Genomic DNA, 13042 nt, shown 5'->3' on the forward strand with positions numbered 1-13042 from the left:
CATGGCTGCATTTCAACCCAGGTCGTGCTCTCACCTTTGCTCCTTAGCAACTGTGCCCAGTGTTCACGACGTCACCTATATGTAGTTTTCTGAAGTCAAAGCCCAGAAAGGCAGTATCCTTAGTGGTTAATAGAAAGGACCCCTCCCCAATTTCAATTAAGATTTTGGCTCCGTTTCTTATAATTGTTACCATCAGGCTGTCACAGTTTTACTCCAGTTGCGGAGAACCCGTGTCCAGGCTTCCAAGAGTGCCAAACCTGCTTCATCGCCAGGGCACAGGTGCCCCTGCGCTCGCTCGCTCGCTGGCCTTCCTCCATCCAAGGCAGGCAGCCAAGTCCGGCCTCCCCGCATCCGCCACACCCTCTCCGGCCCTCTCGCTCTGCCCCTCCCCTCCGGGAGGTCCAGGCCGGGTGACCCGGAGCCCACAGCGTCAGGACAACGCCCACCGGGGGCGTTACTGTGGTGGTGCGCGCGTCTGTAGACACCTTGGAACCTCTCCTCCCTAACGCCAGGTTAAAAACCTCAGCACCACGTGCTGCTCGCACAGTTTGCAAACCTGCCTGCGACTGAAGTCCCAGAGCTCTCCAGAAACCCGCACGCGCTGGGAGCCAGCATGTCAGCTGCGGTCCTGGAGAACGGAGGCTTTGACAAGACACTCAGCGACTTTGGACAGGTGAGCTAGGGCGGGCCTTAGCTGCGCAGGGAAGGGAGCTTGACCCCCGGTGGAAAGAGGTCTGAGGAGTGTTGGGGTTTCCTACTCCCAGAAGCTCACCAGGAAGGCTGAATTCATTTGAAGATGATGAATATGTCTAGGAAGTTGACAGGTTACACACTTGCTCCGCAAATGTTTCCCAGTGAGAGGACATCTGCCCTGTGTGGCTTTCAGGGAAGAGCACCGCGTGAGGAATTGGGGACCTGGCCTCCAGAGCTGCCACGGACTAGCTGTGTGTCTTTGGACAAATCATTGTCTCCGTTGCTCCTTTTTCTTTCATACAGCGGTACTTGACAATCTGGAGTGGGAGTTGGGTTCCAACCAGATCTGTTCTTCTTTGATGTCTGTAAGTGTTCTCAGCCAGGTGTCAAAATGGCAAAATTGTGAGAAATGGCATCCTTTTTTCACCTTTGGGAGAAAATGAGGCATGAAGAGGTGTCAGACTTACTCAGACCCAGGGAAGAAGAAAATTAAACGGAGAGGAGAATGCACAAGAGTTAGCCTTGGACTTGGAATGTAAGAGAACCCTAAATGTGGTGGGGATAATGTCCGGGGTGTATTTCATTCACTTGAATTTGTTGCCTTTCCCTTGGGGTGACTAATTGCAGAGTACAGTCTTTAATGGACATCACACACCCAGATTCTGGAGTTCAGACTTCAGCCCAGCCCTGGGTGATATCGTAGGTCTCCAGGCATCTGTCATCTACAGGATTGGTGAGAACAATCTAGAGAACAGGAGACTGGAGAGCAGAGGGTGATTGATGTTTTAGTATAACTAGAGATGGCACAACTTTAGACTAACCTTTTTTTGAGTCTTGAGAGAAAGACTTCCTTTGAAAATGGTATGTAGGGCTCGGGAGACAGAACTTCATGTTGAAGTCGGATGTCAGACAGATCCCAGGACAGATCCCAGCTGTGCCATCATTTAGTTTCTGTGCTGCTGGCCGTGGGGCCCCCACAACCATGGCGGGAGGTTAGGGGCAGCAATCTGGTTACGGAGCGCTAGGAGCTACAGCTTTATTTGTAGAGTACTTAGAAGACTGCGAACCACAACTTGTCACTGTCAATGACTGGGGGTAAAGAGGAGGGTGTAGAGAGTGCCCTGTAACACCTGTGTGTTGAAAGCAAGGGATTTAACCTTGCAGATCCTCAGGTTTATTCATTTGAAAAATTGGAATAAAAATACCCACATCCTAGAGTTAGTATGAAAATCAAGTGAAATAATGTCTATAAAGGTCTTAGCACACTTTCTGGAGCATAGGAAAGTGCCAGGAGTGTGTAGCCAGAAATGATTTGTTTGTTCAACAAAATATGTCGGAACATTGGCAGCAGAAACATGCACTGAGTCAAGCACGGTGGCTGTGTGGAGCTTCGCCGTGGAAAAATGCTGGACCTGGAGTCAGGAGACATGGGCTCTCGTGCTTGCTTTACTAAAGCTATGTACTGAGAAGTCACCTTACTGGGGTGAAGAGGCTCAGTTTGGTATCTGTAACATTGTGTGTGGGGGGCAGTGGATTTTGAACTGAAATAGTCTTTAGGACTCCTTCTGGCTCTGACACTCTGCAAAAAAGATACATATATACCTTCTTGTAGCTCCAACCCAGATGAGCAGATGGTACTAGATGTAATCCTGATATAAGGCTGGTCTACACATGCAAGCACAGCACTACTGCAAGAGATGTTTGGCTCATTCATTCACTCAACAAAGACTTATGGAGCACCTGCTCTGAGCTAGACATAGTAGTTTCTGCCCTCGTGAAACTTACATTCTTGTGGCAGAGACAGGCAATAAAAAATTTAACTAAAAGAACATATAATTTTGTGCAGAGATAAGTGCCATAAAGAAAAATAGAGCAGGGTGGTGGATTAAAAGATGAAGAGAACTCAGAAATCACAGCTCTGAATGGCACGAAGTCAGTGTTCAAACCCAGATCTGACTCCAACACTCCATGCTCTCCTCCATCACACTGCTTCCTCCTTTAGATAAATTCTGGAATATAGAGGCAGAATGTGTCCAAGGTGGGATGTCTGCATCTTGTTTTTGGGTGTCTTACACTGTAGATATGTGTGTGTATAATCCCACATGTGAATACACGACACATGCACACCTCCTCCCATGACCCCAAAAAACCCTACGATTGAAAGTCAGTGCCCTGGAATATCCTTGCTGCAGATTAATTGCTTGTAATTGTGAAAACTCCTCTTTTCCAGAGATAACAGAAAGTATTTGGTAGGCACAACCAAAGAGGATGTATTTCTGTTGTTAAAGGTATTGCTCAGTGATCAAAATTCTTTCCTTCTAGGTTGCTAGTAAAGTTTTTTCTCTCTGCCCTCTTTCTTCTTTTCTAGTGTCCCAACTACTTTTCTCGACCTTTATGCACCTGGAGTGCACATGTGTTTCAAAATCAACTCACATGTCTGTTGGAAACAAAGTATAGATTGTGAGCCAACGTAAACATATCCTGGAAGAGGTTTGCCCAAGATTCCATGCTGGTCCACAGAACAGTGTTGGAATCAGACTCTGCCCAGGACCACACCGTTTCACAAAATTCCATGAGCTTCCTTTCATTTCAAGTCCCTCAAGCTTTGAAAAGGGAAGCTGTTGTCCCATTTGGGTCACTGGGAGGCAGGTTAAAGCTACTGGGAGGTGGATTAAGGATTTGGGAGTTGTTCCTTGGACAAGCCACTTACTCTTGCTGTGAGTCTATTTCTTCATTTTCAAAATAACAGTACCCACCTCGTGGGGTGATTGTGAGGACCAAATAAGCTATTACATGTACACTTTCTTTTCTGCTAGTGCTAATTTCTGCCAATGATGATGTTTATTAACTGTAAAAAGTACCAAATATGGCTCCGGGCACATGGTGGGTACTCAGTCATGGCAGGTCCTACTTTCAATATTAATAACAATAAAGAGTAGTGCCTTATTATATGAAAAATAGGAATTTGCAGACACATTTGAGAAAAGTCATAATTTTAAAAATAAGCTATATATTTATCAGTGGTTTCAAAATCTTCCATGCTTAAGAGCCCTCTGGGATGCTTTTGAAAATGCAGATTCAAATTAGATCCTACCCCCAAATATTCTGATTTGATAGGTTTGGGTGGGGCTCAGGAATCTGTGTTCAAGCAAAGAATCACCAGGTAATTTTGGAGTGGAGACCCAAAGAAACCCCACTGAGAAACTCTGATCTAGAAAGTATATGGGGAGAATGGAGAAAGTGAAAAGGGACAGACATGGGTGAGGTGTAGGCTGTTAGGTGTGGTATTGAGTAACTATCTGGTGATTGGGGCAGAGTGCAGCTTTTACTTTGCAAGAAACAGAGCCTTTAGTGTGGACATTATGTCCACAGCAGAGGGAATTGTATAGAATGAATGACATTTAGGAGCCTGAGTTCTTTTTTTTTTTAATTAATTAATTGGATTGAAGTATAGTTGATTCACAATGCTGTGCTAGTTCCTGCTGCACAGCAAAGTGATTCAGCCATACATATACATATATATTCTTTTTCATATTCTTTCCCATTATGGTTTATTGCAGGATATTGAATATAGCTCCCCGTGCTATATATACAGTAGGACCTTGGTTTTTTTTATCCACTCTATATATAATAGTTTGCATCTGCTAATCCCAAACTCCCAATTCACCCCTCTCCCATGCCCTCTCCCCCTTGGCAACCACAAGTCTGTTCTCTACGCCTGTGAGTCTGTTCCTGTTTCGTGGAAATTCATTTATGTCATATTTTAGATTCCACATGTAAGTGATAGCATATGGTATTTGTCTTTTTCTGTCTGACTTACTTCACTTATGATCATCTCTAGGTCCTTCCTAGAGATTGCTGAAAATGGCATTTCGTTCTTTTTTTATGTCCGAGTAGTATTCTGTTGTATGTATGTACCACATCTGCTTTATCCATTCATCTGTTAATGGACGTTTAGGTTGTTTCCATGTCTTGGCTATTGTGAGTAGTGCTGCTATGAACATTGGGGTGCATGTATCTTTTCGAATTATACTTTTCTCCGGATATATGCCCAAGAGTGGGATTGCTGGGTCCTATGCTAGTTCCAGTTTTAGTTTTGTGAGGAACTTCCGTACTGTTTTCCATAGCAGAAACCTGAGTTCTTAACCTGCCACCCACTGCCTGTGCTGTCTCAGGTGAGTCACTTTCTCTGGCCCATAGTCTCCCCATCTGAAAAATGAGAGTGTGAAACCAGATGAACTCTTAAGACAAGTCTGCCTCTGTGAGTCAGTTATTATCAAGTCCCATGTGGACATCAAAAGCCAAATGAAATGCACAGATTGAGGTGGGATTGTTCACCTTGGCTGAGGAGTACAGAGGTTTTCTGAGAGAAGTAAGACCCAAGAGGGCTTTTGAGGAAGGGTGACGTATTTGAAAGGGGGAGAGGGAGGGATGCAATGCATTTACTCTAATGAGGAGTTGAAAGGGCAAGGAAGAAACCAGTTTACTGGAGGGGAGATTCCTGTGTGTGAATCTCAGGAGGTGAGGTACCAAGGGGACTTTTCAAGATCAGAAAGAGGCATTGTATCCTGTCGGCCATGGGGAGCCCCTAAAGAATTCTGAGCAGAATAAGGACACAAGCAAAATTCTGGTAGGAGGACCCAATCACTGAACATCACTAAGAGCTGGATTATTGTGGTGTCAGTGGGAACCAAAGAAGGACCTGAGCCTAAGAGTCGCTTCTGGACAAGGTCAGACCGGTCTCGGTGATTGACTGGACACACACAGGAGTGGGCAGATGGTGGAGGACAGAATTTCAAGCACGGTGCATTCACGTATGAATTGCCCCAGTCATAGGTGACATCTGTTGAGGTGTGTCAGGAATATGTTCCCTTTCTTGGAGGCAAATGGGAGAGGAGAATACTTCCAAATGAACTAGAAATGGAAATCTTTTGTCATTTCTAGGAAACTGGAAAGAACCAAGGGCTCAGTGTTCTCTCCTAAGAAGAAGACTGACATCAGAGACTGATCTGGGTGTCCCTGACAGGGTTCGCTAGAGACAGAAGGTAGAGTCAAGTCCACAGGAAGTTGTGATTCATGGAGAATGGGCTGGGATCCAACGGCATGGATTCCACTGCTAACCATGCAGCTCTGGACAAGTTGCTTAGCTTCTCTAAGCCTTAATCATGTCATCAGTAAAAGGGGACTTGGAAAATAATAAAATCTACTTTCTAGATTGTTATCAAAATTAGATGGGACAATCCAAATCAAGTGTTTATTATAATGCCTGGGACATTATGGGGGCTTTTAATATATGGTAGCTTAAAATTTTTTTTAGAAAGACAGTATCATGGTCCATATAGGAATGTATAACAGTTCAGTCTTGCAATTCATTTAAGGCTCCCTCTAATCATACTTGCTGAGAATTCTGGTTCTTCCTCCACACCTCTGTTTCAGGTGAGGTTCTGGGAAAACCTGAATTCTCTGAATTAAAAGAATTTCATCCTAAGGGTCATCTGTGCTCGTACAGGGCTTATGATGCCAAGTCACTGAGAGCTTGCCCAGCAAAGTCTTCTGATTGAGATGATGTAACATCCATTCCACTAATTTCATTAACTTGTTTACAAGAGAGTAATTGTTGTGCATGGGGTTTTTCTTCCCAGTTTTAGGTACATGATGTTTATTTGAAAGCACACATGGAACTTTATGTATTATTGTAAAACTTAACACTTAATTTTAAAATTTTAAAAGATTTTGGCAAACCCTTTCTGGAATGCCAACACTAGTCCCACCTTAATTTGCTGTCACATGCATGTGGCAAGTTGCTAGATCTTTGACATTCTTTGCTGTTTTAAGGCATCCATCTTCCAATAGGTTATGTGCTCTTAAGTATTTTGTGACTCTTTTTTCAACAATTGGTGTCTTAGATCCCAGTATTTGGGAACAAGTTAATGCTCCTGTGACATCTTTGCCAAAGGCCAAGAAGTCACTCTTGAGTATTTTTAATATTTCCATTATTTTTATATACCTCTCTTAATATTATCTTTATTTTATTTTTGTCTTTCTTTCATCATCTGAATACTGTTTTGACAGGGCTCAGCATGCTGACCCATTAGCCTGATTTCATATATGAGGAAATTAAGAAGGCTAAGCTATTGGCCCAATGGGCTCTGGTTGGTAAATGGAAGAGAGAGGATTCCAACCCATGTCTTTGGACTCAAAAGCCTGCATGTGTTCTATTTTTCACCCTGTATTTCTTAGTGTTTTCCCAGGACAATTATTGAACCGTATTATACCACCTCTAAGATTTTTTTCTATTTATCTCGTTTGTTGTGTATATGTCTATTAAGTCAAAACTTGAGCTTCTTTTGAATGGGGCATCCTTTCATTCATCTTTGTTTCTCTCAGAGCCCGAATTGTACCTAGCACTTGGTAGGTGTTCATTAAAAGGCAGTGACTCTGTCGTGTGACTGGTGACATCAGTGAATAATTAGAGCTTTCTAAAATTGAAATCTGATCCAAGAGCATCATGGAACATTTTACTTCACTTGATTTACTTATTTCCCACCACACATATACTTCTGTATAGAATATATGTAGCTCATGTATTCCAAGGCTTAACTAGAAGAGAAAGTTCATGCTTGCCTCTTCCTTGGAGGTTTCACAGGCATGATTTGCTGAGCTGTGAAAAGCATTTTACCCAAGTGCATTTAATTCTGTAGGAAACAAGCTATATTGAAGACAACTCCAATCAAAACGGTGCCATATCACTGATCTTCTCACTCAAAGAAGAAGTTGGTGCGCTGGCCAGAGTCTTACGTTTATTCGAGGTAAGTGCTTTGTTATTTCTGCCTTGAGCAGAATTCCAGGTTATCTTCTAGTTGGATGCAGTGAAAAGAACATAGGATCTGGAATTGGAAGACTTGATTTTCAGCTTAGGCTCCTACATTACCCAACTGTGTGCGCTTAGTTAAGTCTTTTCATTCTCTCTGAGCTAAGGTTTCTCCGTTTCATAATTAGAATCATCCCAAATCACTGGTTACACACCCAGGAAGCCAGCATTGGACTCATTCTTTTTTTTTAAATCAAATTTGCCTTTAAATAATTACAGTCAGACCTTCATATTTGCAAGTCCCACATCCCTCATATTCAACCAAAATTTTGATCTGGAGTTGGTTGAATCCACAGATGTGCAATCCATTGGTAGGGAAGACTGACTGTATTCATTGTGCTACTACTGCCATTTTACGTAAAGGTCTTGAGCATCTGAGGATTTTGGTACCCATGGGGTCCTGGAACCATTCCTCTGCGAATACAGAAGGACAACTGTTACTATCCTCTTGATGTTCCCAAAGCACTTTTAAACTTTTAACTGCAGCACTTATTGGCCTTGTGAAATTTCTGTTTGACCCTGAGGATAGTTTCTTCAGGCAGGGAACCTTGTGTGAGTCATCTTTTTAACCTCTACAGACTCAGTTTTTATATATATATATTAAATGTTCAATTAAGAGTGAAATTAGGGGGACTTCCCTGGTGGCACAGTGATTAAGAATGCACCTGCCAATCCAGGGGAGACAGGTTCGAGCCCTGGTCTGGGAAGATCCCACATGTCACAGAGCAACTAAGCCCGTGCGCCACAACTACTGAGCCTGTGCGCCTAGAGCCTGTGCTCTGTAACAAGAGAAGCCACCACACTGAGAAGCCCGTGCACCGCAGAGTAGCCCCCACTTGCTGCAACTAGAGAAAGCTCATGTGCAGCAACAAAGACCCAACACAGCCAAAAAAAAAAAATTAAATAAATATTTTAAAAAAAGAAAAGAAAAGAATGAAATTAGAGACTTCCCTGGTGGCGCAGTGGTTAAGAATCCAATTCAGAGAACACAGATTCAATCCCTGGTCCAGGAAGATCCCACATGCTGCAGAGCAACTAAGCCCACGAGCCACAACTACTGAACCCTCGTGCTGCAACCACTGAAGCCCACATGCTTAGAGCCCCTGCTCCACAGCAAGAGAAAATAAAAGAAGGAAATTAACTTAAATATGAGCAGAGGAAATTAGACTTTTCAAAAAAGCTTTTGCCCTGGATTTTAAAAGGAATATTTTGAACCAATTAATTTTCTACCCCTAGTACTTTAATAAAATTCTACCTGGTGACTGAATACATAAGTAGATGGAAAAGAGCCAAATCCCACAGGCAGAAGAATGCCAGATAATTTAAGTAGATCCTCTGGTGTCAAAGATTTCCTTAGGTGTGGGCTGTGCAGAGTGACTTGATGAAATGGCCCTTTCCCTCTGTGGTCTTCCTCCCGCAAACACTTAACCCTAGTCTAACACGAGGAAATCATAAGACAAACTCCAGTTAAGGGACAGTATACAAAATACTTGATCAGTATTCTTCAAACCTGTCAAGGTCATCAAAAACAAGAAGTGTATGAGAAGTTGTCACAGTCAAAAGGAGCCTAAAGGGATAAGACAACTAAATGAAATGTAATGTCCTGAGTGGGACTGTAGAGCAGAAAAGGACATGAGATATAAACTAAAGAAATTCAAATAAAATTTGGTCTTTAGTTTGTGATAATGTATCAACATCAGTTCATTAACTGTAACACGTGTTCCACACTAACATGAAAATTATCCACACTCTGGCTATAGAGTTTATAGAAATTTTAACTTAACCAGAGTTTGGATATTTTTTGACTCCCCTTGTATTAATATTAGGGGAAGCTGGATGTGGAGTATATGGGAATTCTCTGTACTATCCTCTCAATTTTTCTGTAAATCTAAAATTGATCTAAAAAAATTAAAGTCTATTTTAAGGAACTTAAACTTGGCTATCCAAAGGAAGGAAGAACATGTCTGCGTGAGTGAGAGCAAGAAATGAGTGTTGCAAAGAGAGACAGAGTGCTTTCTGAATGACAAGCTGGTCACGAGAAAGAATATATAAGTAAAACACAGGAATGTCACATTTTAGCCTTTGTATTATATGATTCATCAGCATTTTCCTCTTGAGAGGTCAGGCCTTAGTCAGGGTTAATAAATTAAACAATAGTAAATTAACAGGATGTTTTCAACCTAATAAATAAGCCACAAGTAACTAAATTACTAGGATGAAATGCACCAAAGGAGCATGGGCTGTACGTGGGATGGTTTAATCCCAGAGTTCATTGACCTTGACAAGTTGTTTAACACCTATACCTTTGTTTACTCATCTATAAAGTAGGGTTAATGATCTGGAACTCCCTGGGGCTGTGAGATTTTATGTGCCTCCTGAAATGCATGGTATGACTCTGAGTCCACAGACGGTGATCAAACAATGTCTGTTCCTTTACGCTTTCCAGGCGGGTTCTATGAAACCTATCAGAAAAATTCGAGAACATGTGAAGAGAAGAAAGTTGTTAGGAGCCTAGAGACAGTCAAGAGCCTTGATTTAAAATTTTTTTTTTCCCAAAAATGTTAAAAGAAAAAAAAACCTTATAATGAATTACTCAGTACATTTTGTGGACATTTATAGCAAATAGCAATGACCAAGAATCAGGGCAGGGCCATTAAAGAAAAGCAGAGTAGCTTAGTAGAACAAGGGATTATGGTGGCCACAGTATATTTGTATACTTCATGTCTTTCATGATATCCTGAACGAGATGGAGGAGTAAGTGTTAGATAAAAGTACAGGCAAAATCTTTAAATTGTGTAATTGACACTAAACTTCTAGACCATATGAAATGAAACCAAAAGTAATACATGGCAAAAAAAAAAAAAAAAAGAGGAAAGAAAAAAGAAAAAGGAAAAATCGAAACTACACTTTAGGGCAGTGTTTCCTAAGCAGTATTCTATCGAATGCCACAAATTAGTAGATGTTTTGCTAAAGAGTTCATAGGGTGAATATGGCTGGGAAATCCTGGATCTAGATTTTGGAGAGCTATCATGTCTGTGAAAATCTTAAAGACTATGGAAAGCCCTGCTGAGTGGAAACCTATTCAATGCTATCTTACTCAGCATTTCCCAAATGTTTTTGGCCTTGGAACCTTGTTCAAAAAAGACCTATTACCATTTTTCAGGCACTAGTGTTCCACTGAACTTATGCTATTTTAGAGTTAGGAGCTCCAGACTATCAGTTATAACCTAGATTTGGGACCGTGAGGAGTAGAACAGCATTGGGATGAAGACTATATTGTCTGGGACGTCACTGGTGGTGCAGTGGTTAAGAATCCACTTGCCAATGCAGGGGACACGGGTTCGAGCCCTGAGCTGGGAAGATCCCACATGCCTCGGAGCAAGTAAGCCTGTGCACCACAACTACTGAGCCTGTGCTCTAGAGCCTGTGAGCCCCAACTATTGAGCCCATGTGCCACAACTACTGAAGCCCACATGCCTAGAGCCCGTGCTCCACAACAAGAGAAGCCACTACAATGAGGAGCCCGCGCACCACAATGAAGAGTAGCCCCTGCTTGCTGCAATGAGAGAAAGCCCGTGTGCAGCAACAAAGACCCAATGCAGCCAATAAATAAATAAATAAATAAATAAATAAATAAATAAATTTATTTATTTAAAGAAAGAAGACTCTATTGTCTGGAACCAAACTGTTTGGGTTGAAAACCCAGTTGTGCCACCTACTAGCTGGGTCATCTTCAGAAAGTTATTTATCCTCTTGGTGGCTTAGTTTCCTCATTTTTAAAATAAAGGTAATAATAAGCTTGTTTTATAGGGCTGTTGTGAAAATTAAATGAATTCATACATGTGAAGTACTTATAGTATCTGGCACAGTAAGAACTCAATTGGTAGGAACTCAATAAATGTTTGCTCTTGTTATTTCTATGCACCATAATTTTGGAGTGTCGTGCAGCATCACAGACTTAAATTCTTAGCTCTATGAGAAATAGAGGATTAAGGTTAATTGGCTTGAAGAGGGAAGATAGGGTGAGGAAACAATAGTTTCGTTCAAGTATTTGAAGGGCCATGATGGAAGAAGAATACTAGTTATTTTTTATTACTTCAGAGGCAAAAGGGCAAAGTGTAGAAATTATAGGGAGCATATTTCAAATCACTTAAAGGCAACAGCTCTACTGTAGAAGGGTGCTGGAAGCCACTGATTTCAAACATTATTTCTATCAAAACAGCTAGTAAAAGGCAGGGCAGAATGAAAGCGAAAATTATGGTATAAATACACTTACCTTTCCTTAGTAAAGACAAAAGGTAAAAATCCATTCCTGGGAGTTCCTTGGTAGTCTAGTGGTTAGGATTTGGGCTTTCACTGCCATGGCCCAGGTTCAATCCCTGGTGGGGGAACTGAGATCCTGTAAGCTGCACAGCATTGCCAAGATTAAAAAAAAAAAAATCCATTCCAACTCCTCCAAGATTGGCAATGGAGGAGAAACATTCCATGTGGGAGAATCACCTGCTCCCTGTGAGTCCCTTGCTAAGCACTCCTGCAGTCACCTCCATACTTAATGAGCACAACTGTCTTTTCCTTAGATGATTAACACCAAATTCATCATCCCATTAAGGGATGATGTTGCCTGCCAGTGGGCTTGTGGTCTGTTAGACCTCAGCTAGTAACAACATCGGAATGCAATGCAATAGACTTGATAATTATAATGGAGATACAGAGGTTTCGTGTTTACATGTATTGGTCGGGTGGTGGGGGCAGTGAAGCAGGTGGTTTAGTGAATGGGGGCCAAGTGATGATGAGAAACATACCCAAAGCTCTATCTGCCAACCCAAAAACATCCCACTGTCCTCAGCAGATTGATCTCTCAATTCTCTTCATTTTCCACAGCTCTCTATGTTTTTAGCCTCTACTCGCTCATGTCCCAAGCCTTCTTAGAAAAATAATCTCCTGAGAGTCTTACTGCAGGTGGCTTAGTAGTGGGCTATAAAATTAGAAGCGAGCTCCTGGGGGAAGTTGCAAAGAAGAGGTCTCCCTTCCTCCACCAGCACTCTACTAATCATTTTACCATGAATTCCCTAGGGAAAGGAACAGCAAACAGGCAGATACACAGAGCTCTGAAGTATCAATACATGGGTGTGCTCAGTTGTCATCATTTAACTGATGGAGACACACAGGTTCAGACCAAGCAAGCTGCCCAAGGCTAGACAGAGTTAAAAAACTGCTTCCAAGTTCACCCTTCATTTTCACGGTAGACTGGTCTTTTGAAAACAAATCTGTATATCTGTGTGTAGTCTAAATGTGACAAATACAATCCATATTTGTCACATTCACTTTCTGTGTGTGACCTCTGCCCAGATGACCCATGTCTTCCGTTCATCAGACACTCGGTGAGCTCTTGCTTTCTCATTTATGCATTCAATTAGCATTCTCTGAGTATCAGCTGTTGTCAGACCTCACACAAGCGCTAAGGAGACTGGGAAGAGC

At 42.0% G+C, this 13042-nt stretch overlaps 1 protein-coding gene across 1 annotated transcript in view; it reads left to right on the plus strand.

The window, feature by feature from the left end:
* The first annotated feature begins 530 nt into the window (after nt 1-530).
* Nucleotides 531-13042, plus strand: part of PAH (phenylalanine hydroxylase) — a 77174-nt gene continuing 64662 nt past the window's right edge. Inside the window, exons 1-2 of the mRNA XM_057741373.1 lie at nt 531-673; nt 7395-7502. Coding sequence (XP_057597356.1) covers nt 614-673; nt 7395-7502 — 168 coding nt within the window. The 5' untranslated portion in view covers nt 531-613. The remainder of the gene's footprint in view (nt 674-7394; nt 7503-13042) is intronic.

The sequence above is a fragment of the Hippopotamus amphibius genome, chromosome 7 (assembly GCF_030028045.1).
Source record: "Hippopotamus amphibius kiboko isolate mHipAmp2 chromosome 7, mHipAmp2.hap2, whole genome shotgun sequence".
Taxonomy (NCBI): domain Eukaryota; kingdom Metazoa; phylum Chordata; class Mammalia; order Artiodactyla; family Hippopotamidae; genus Hippopotamus; species Hippopotamus amphibius.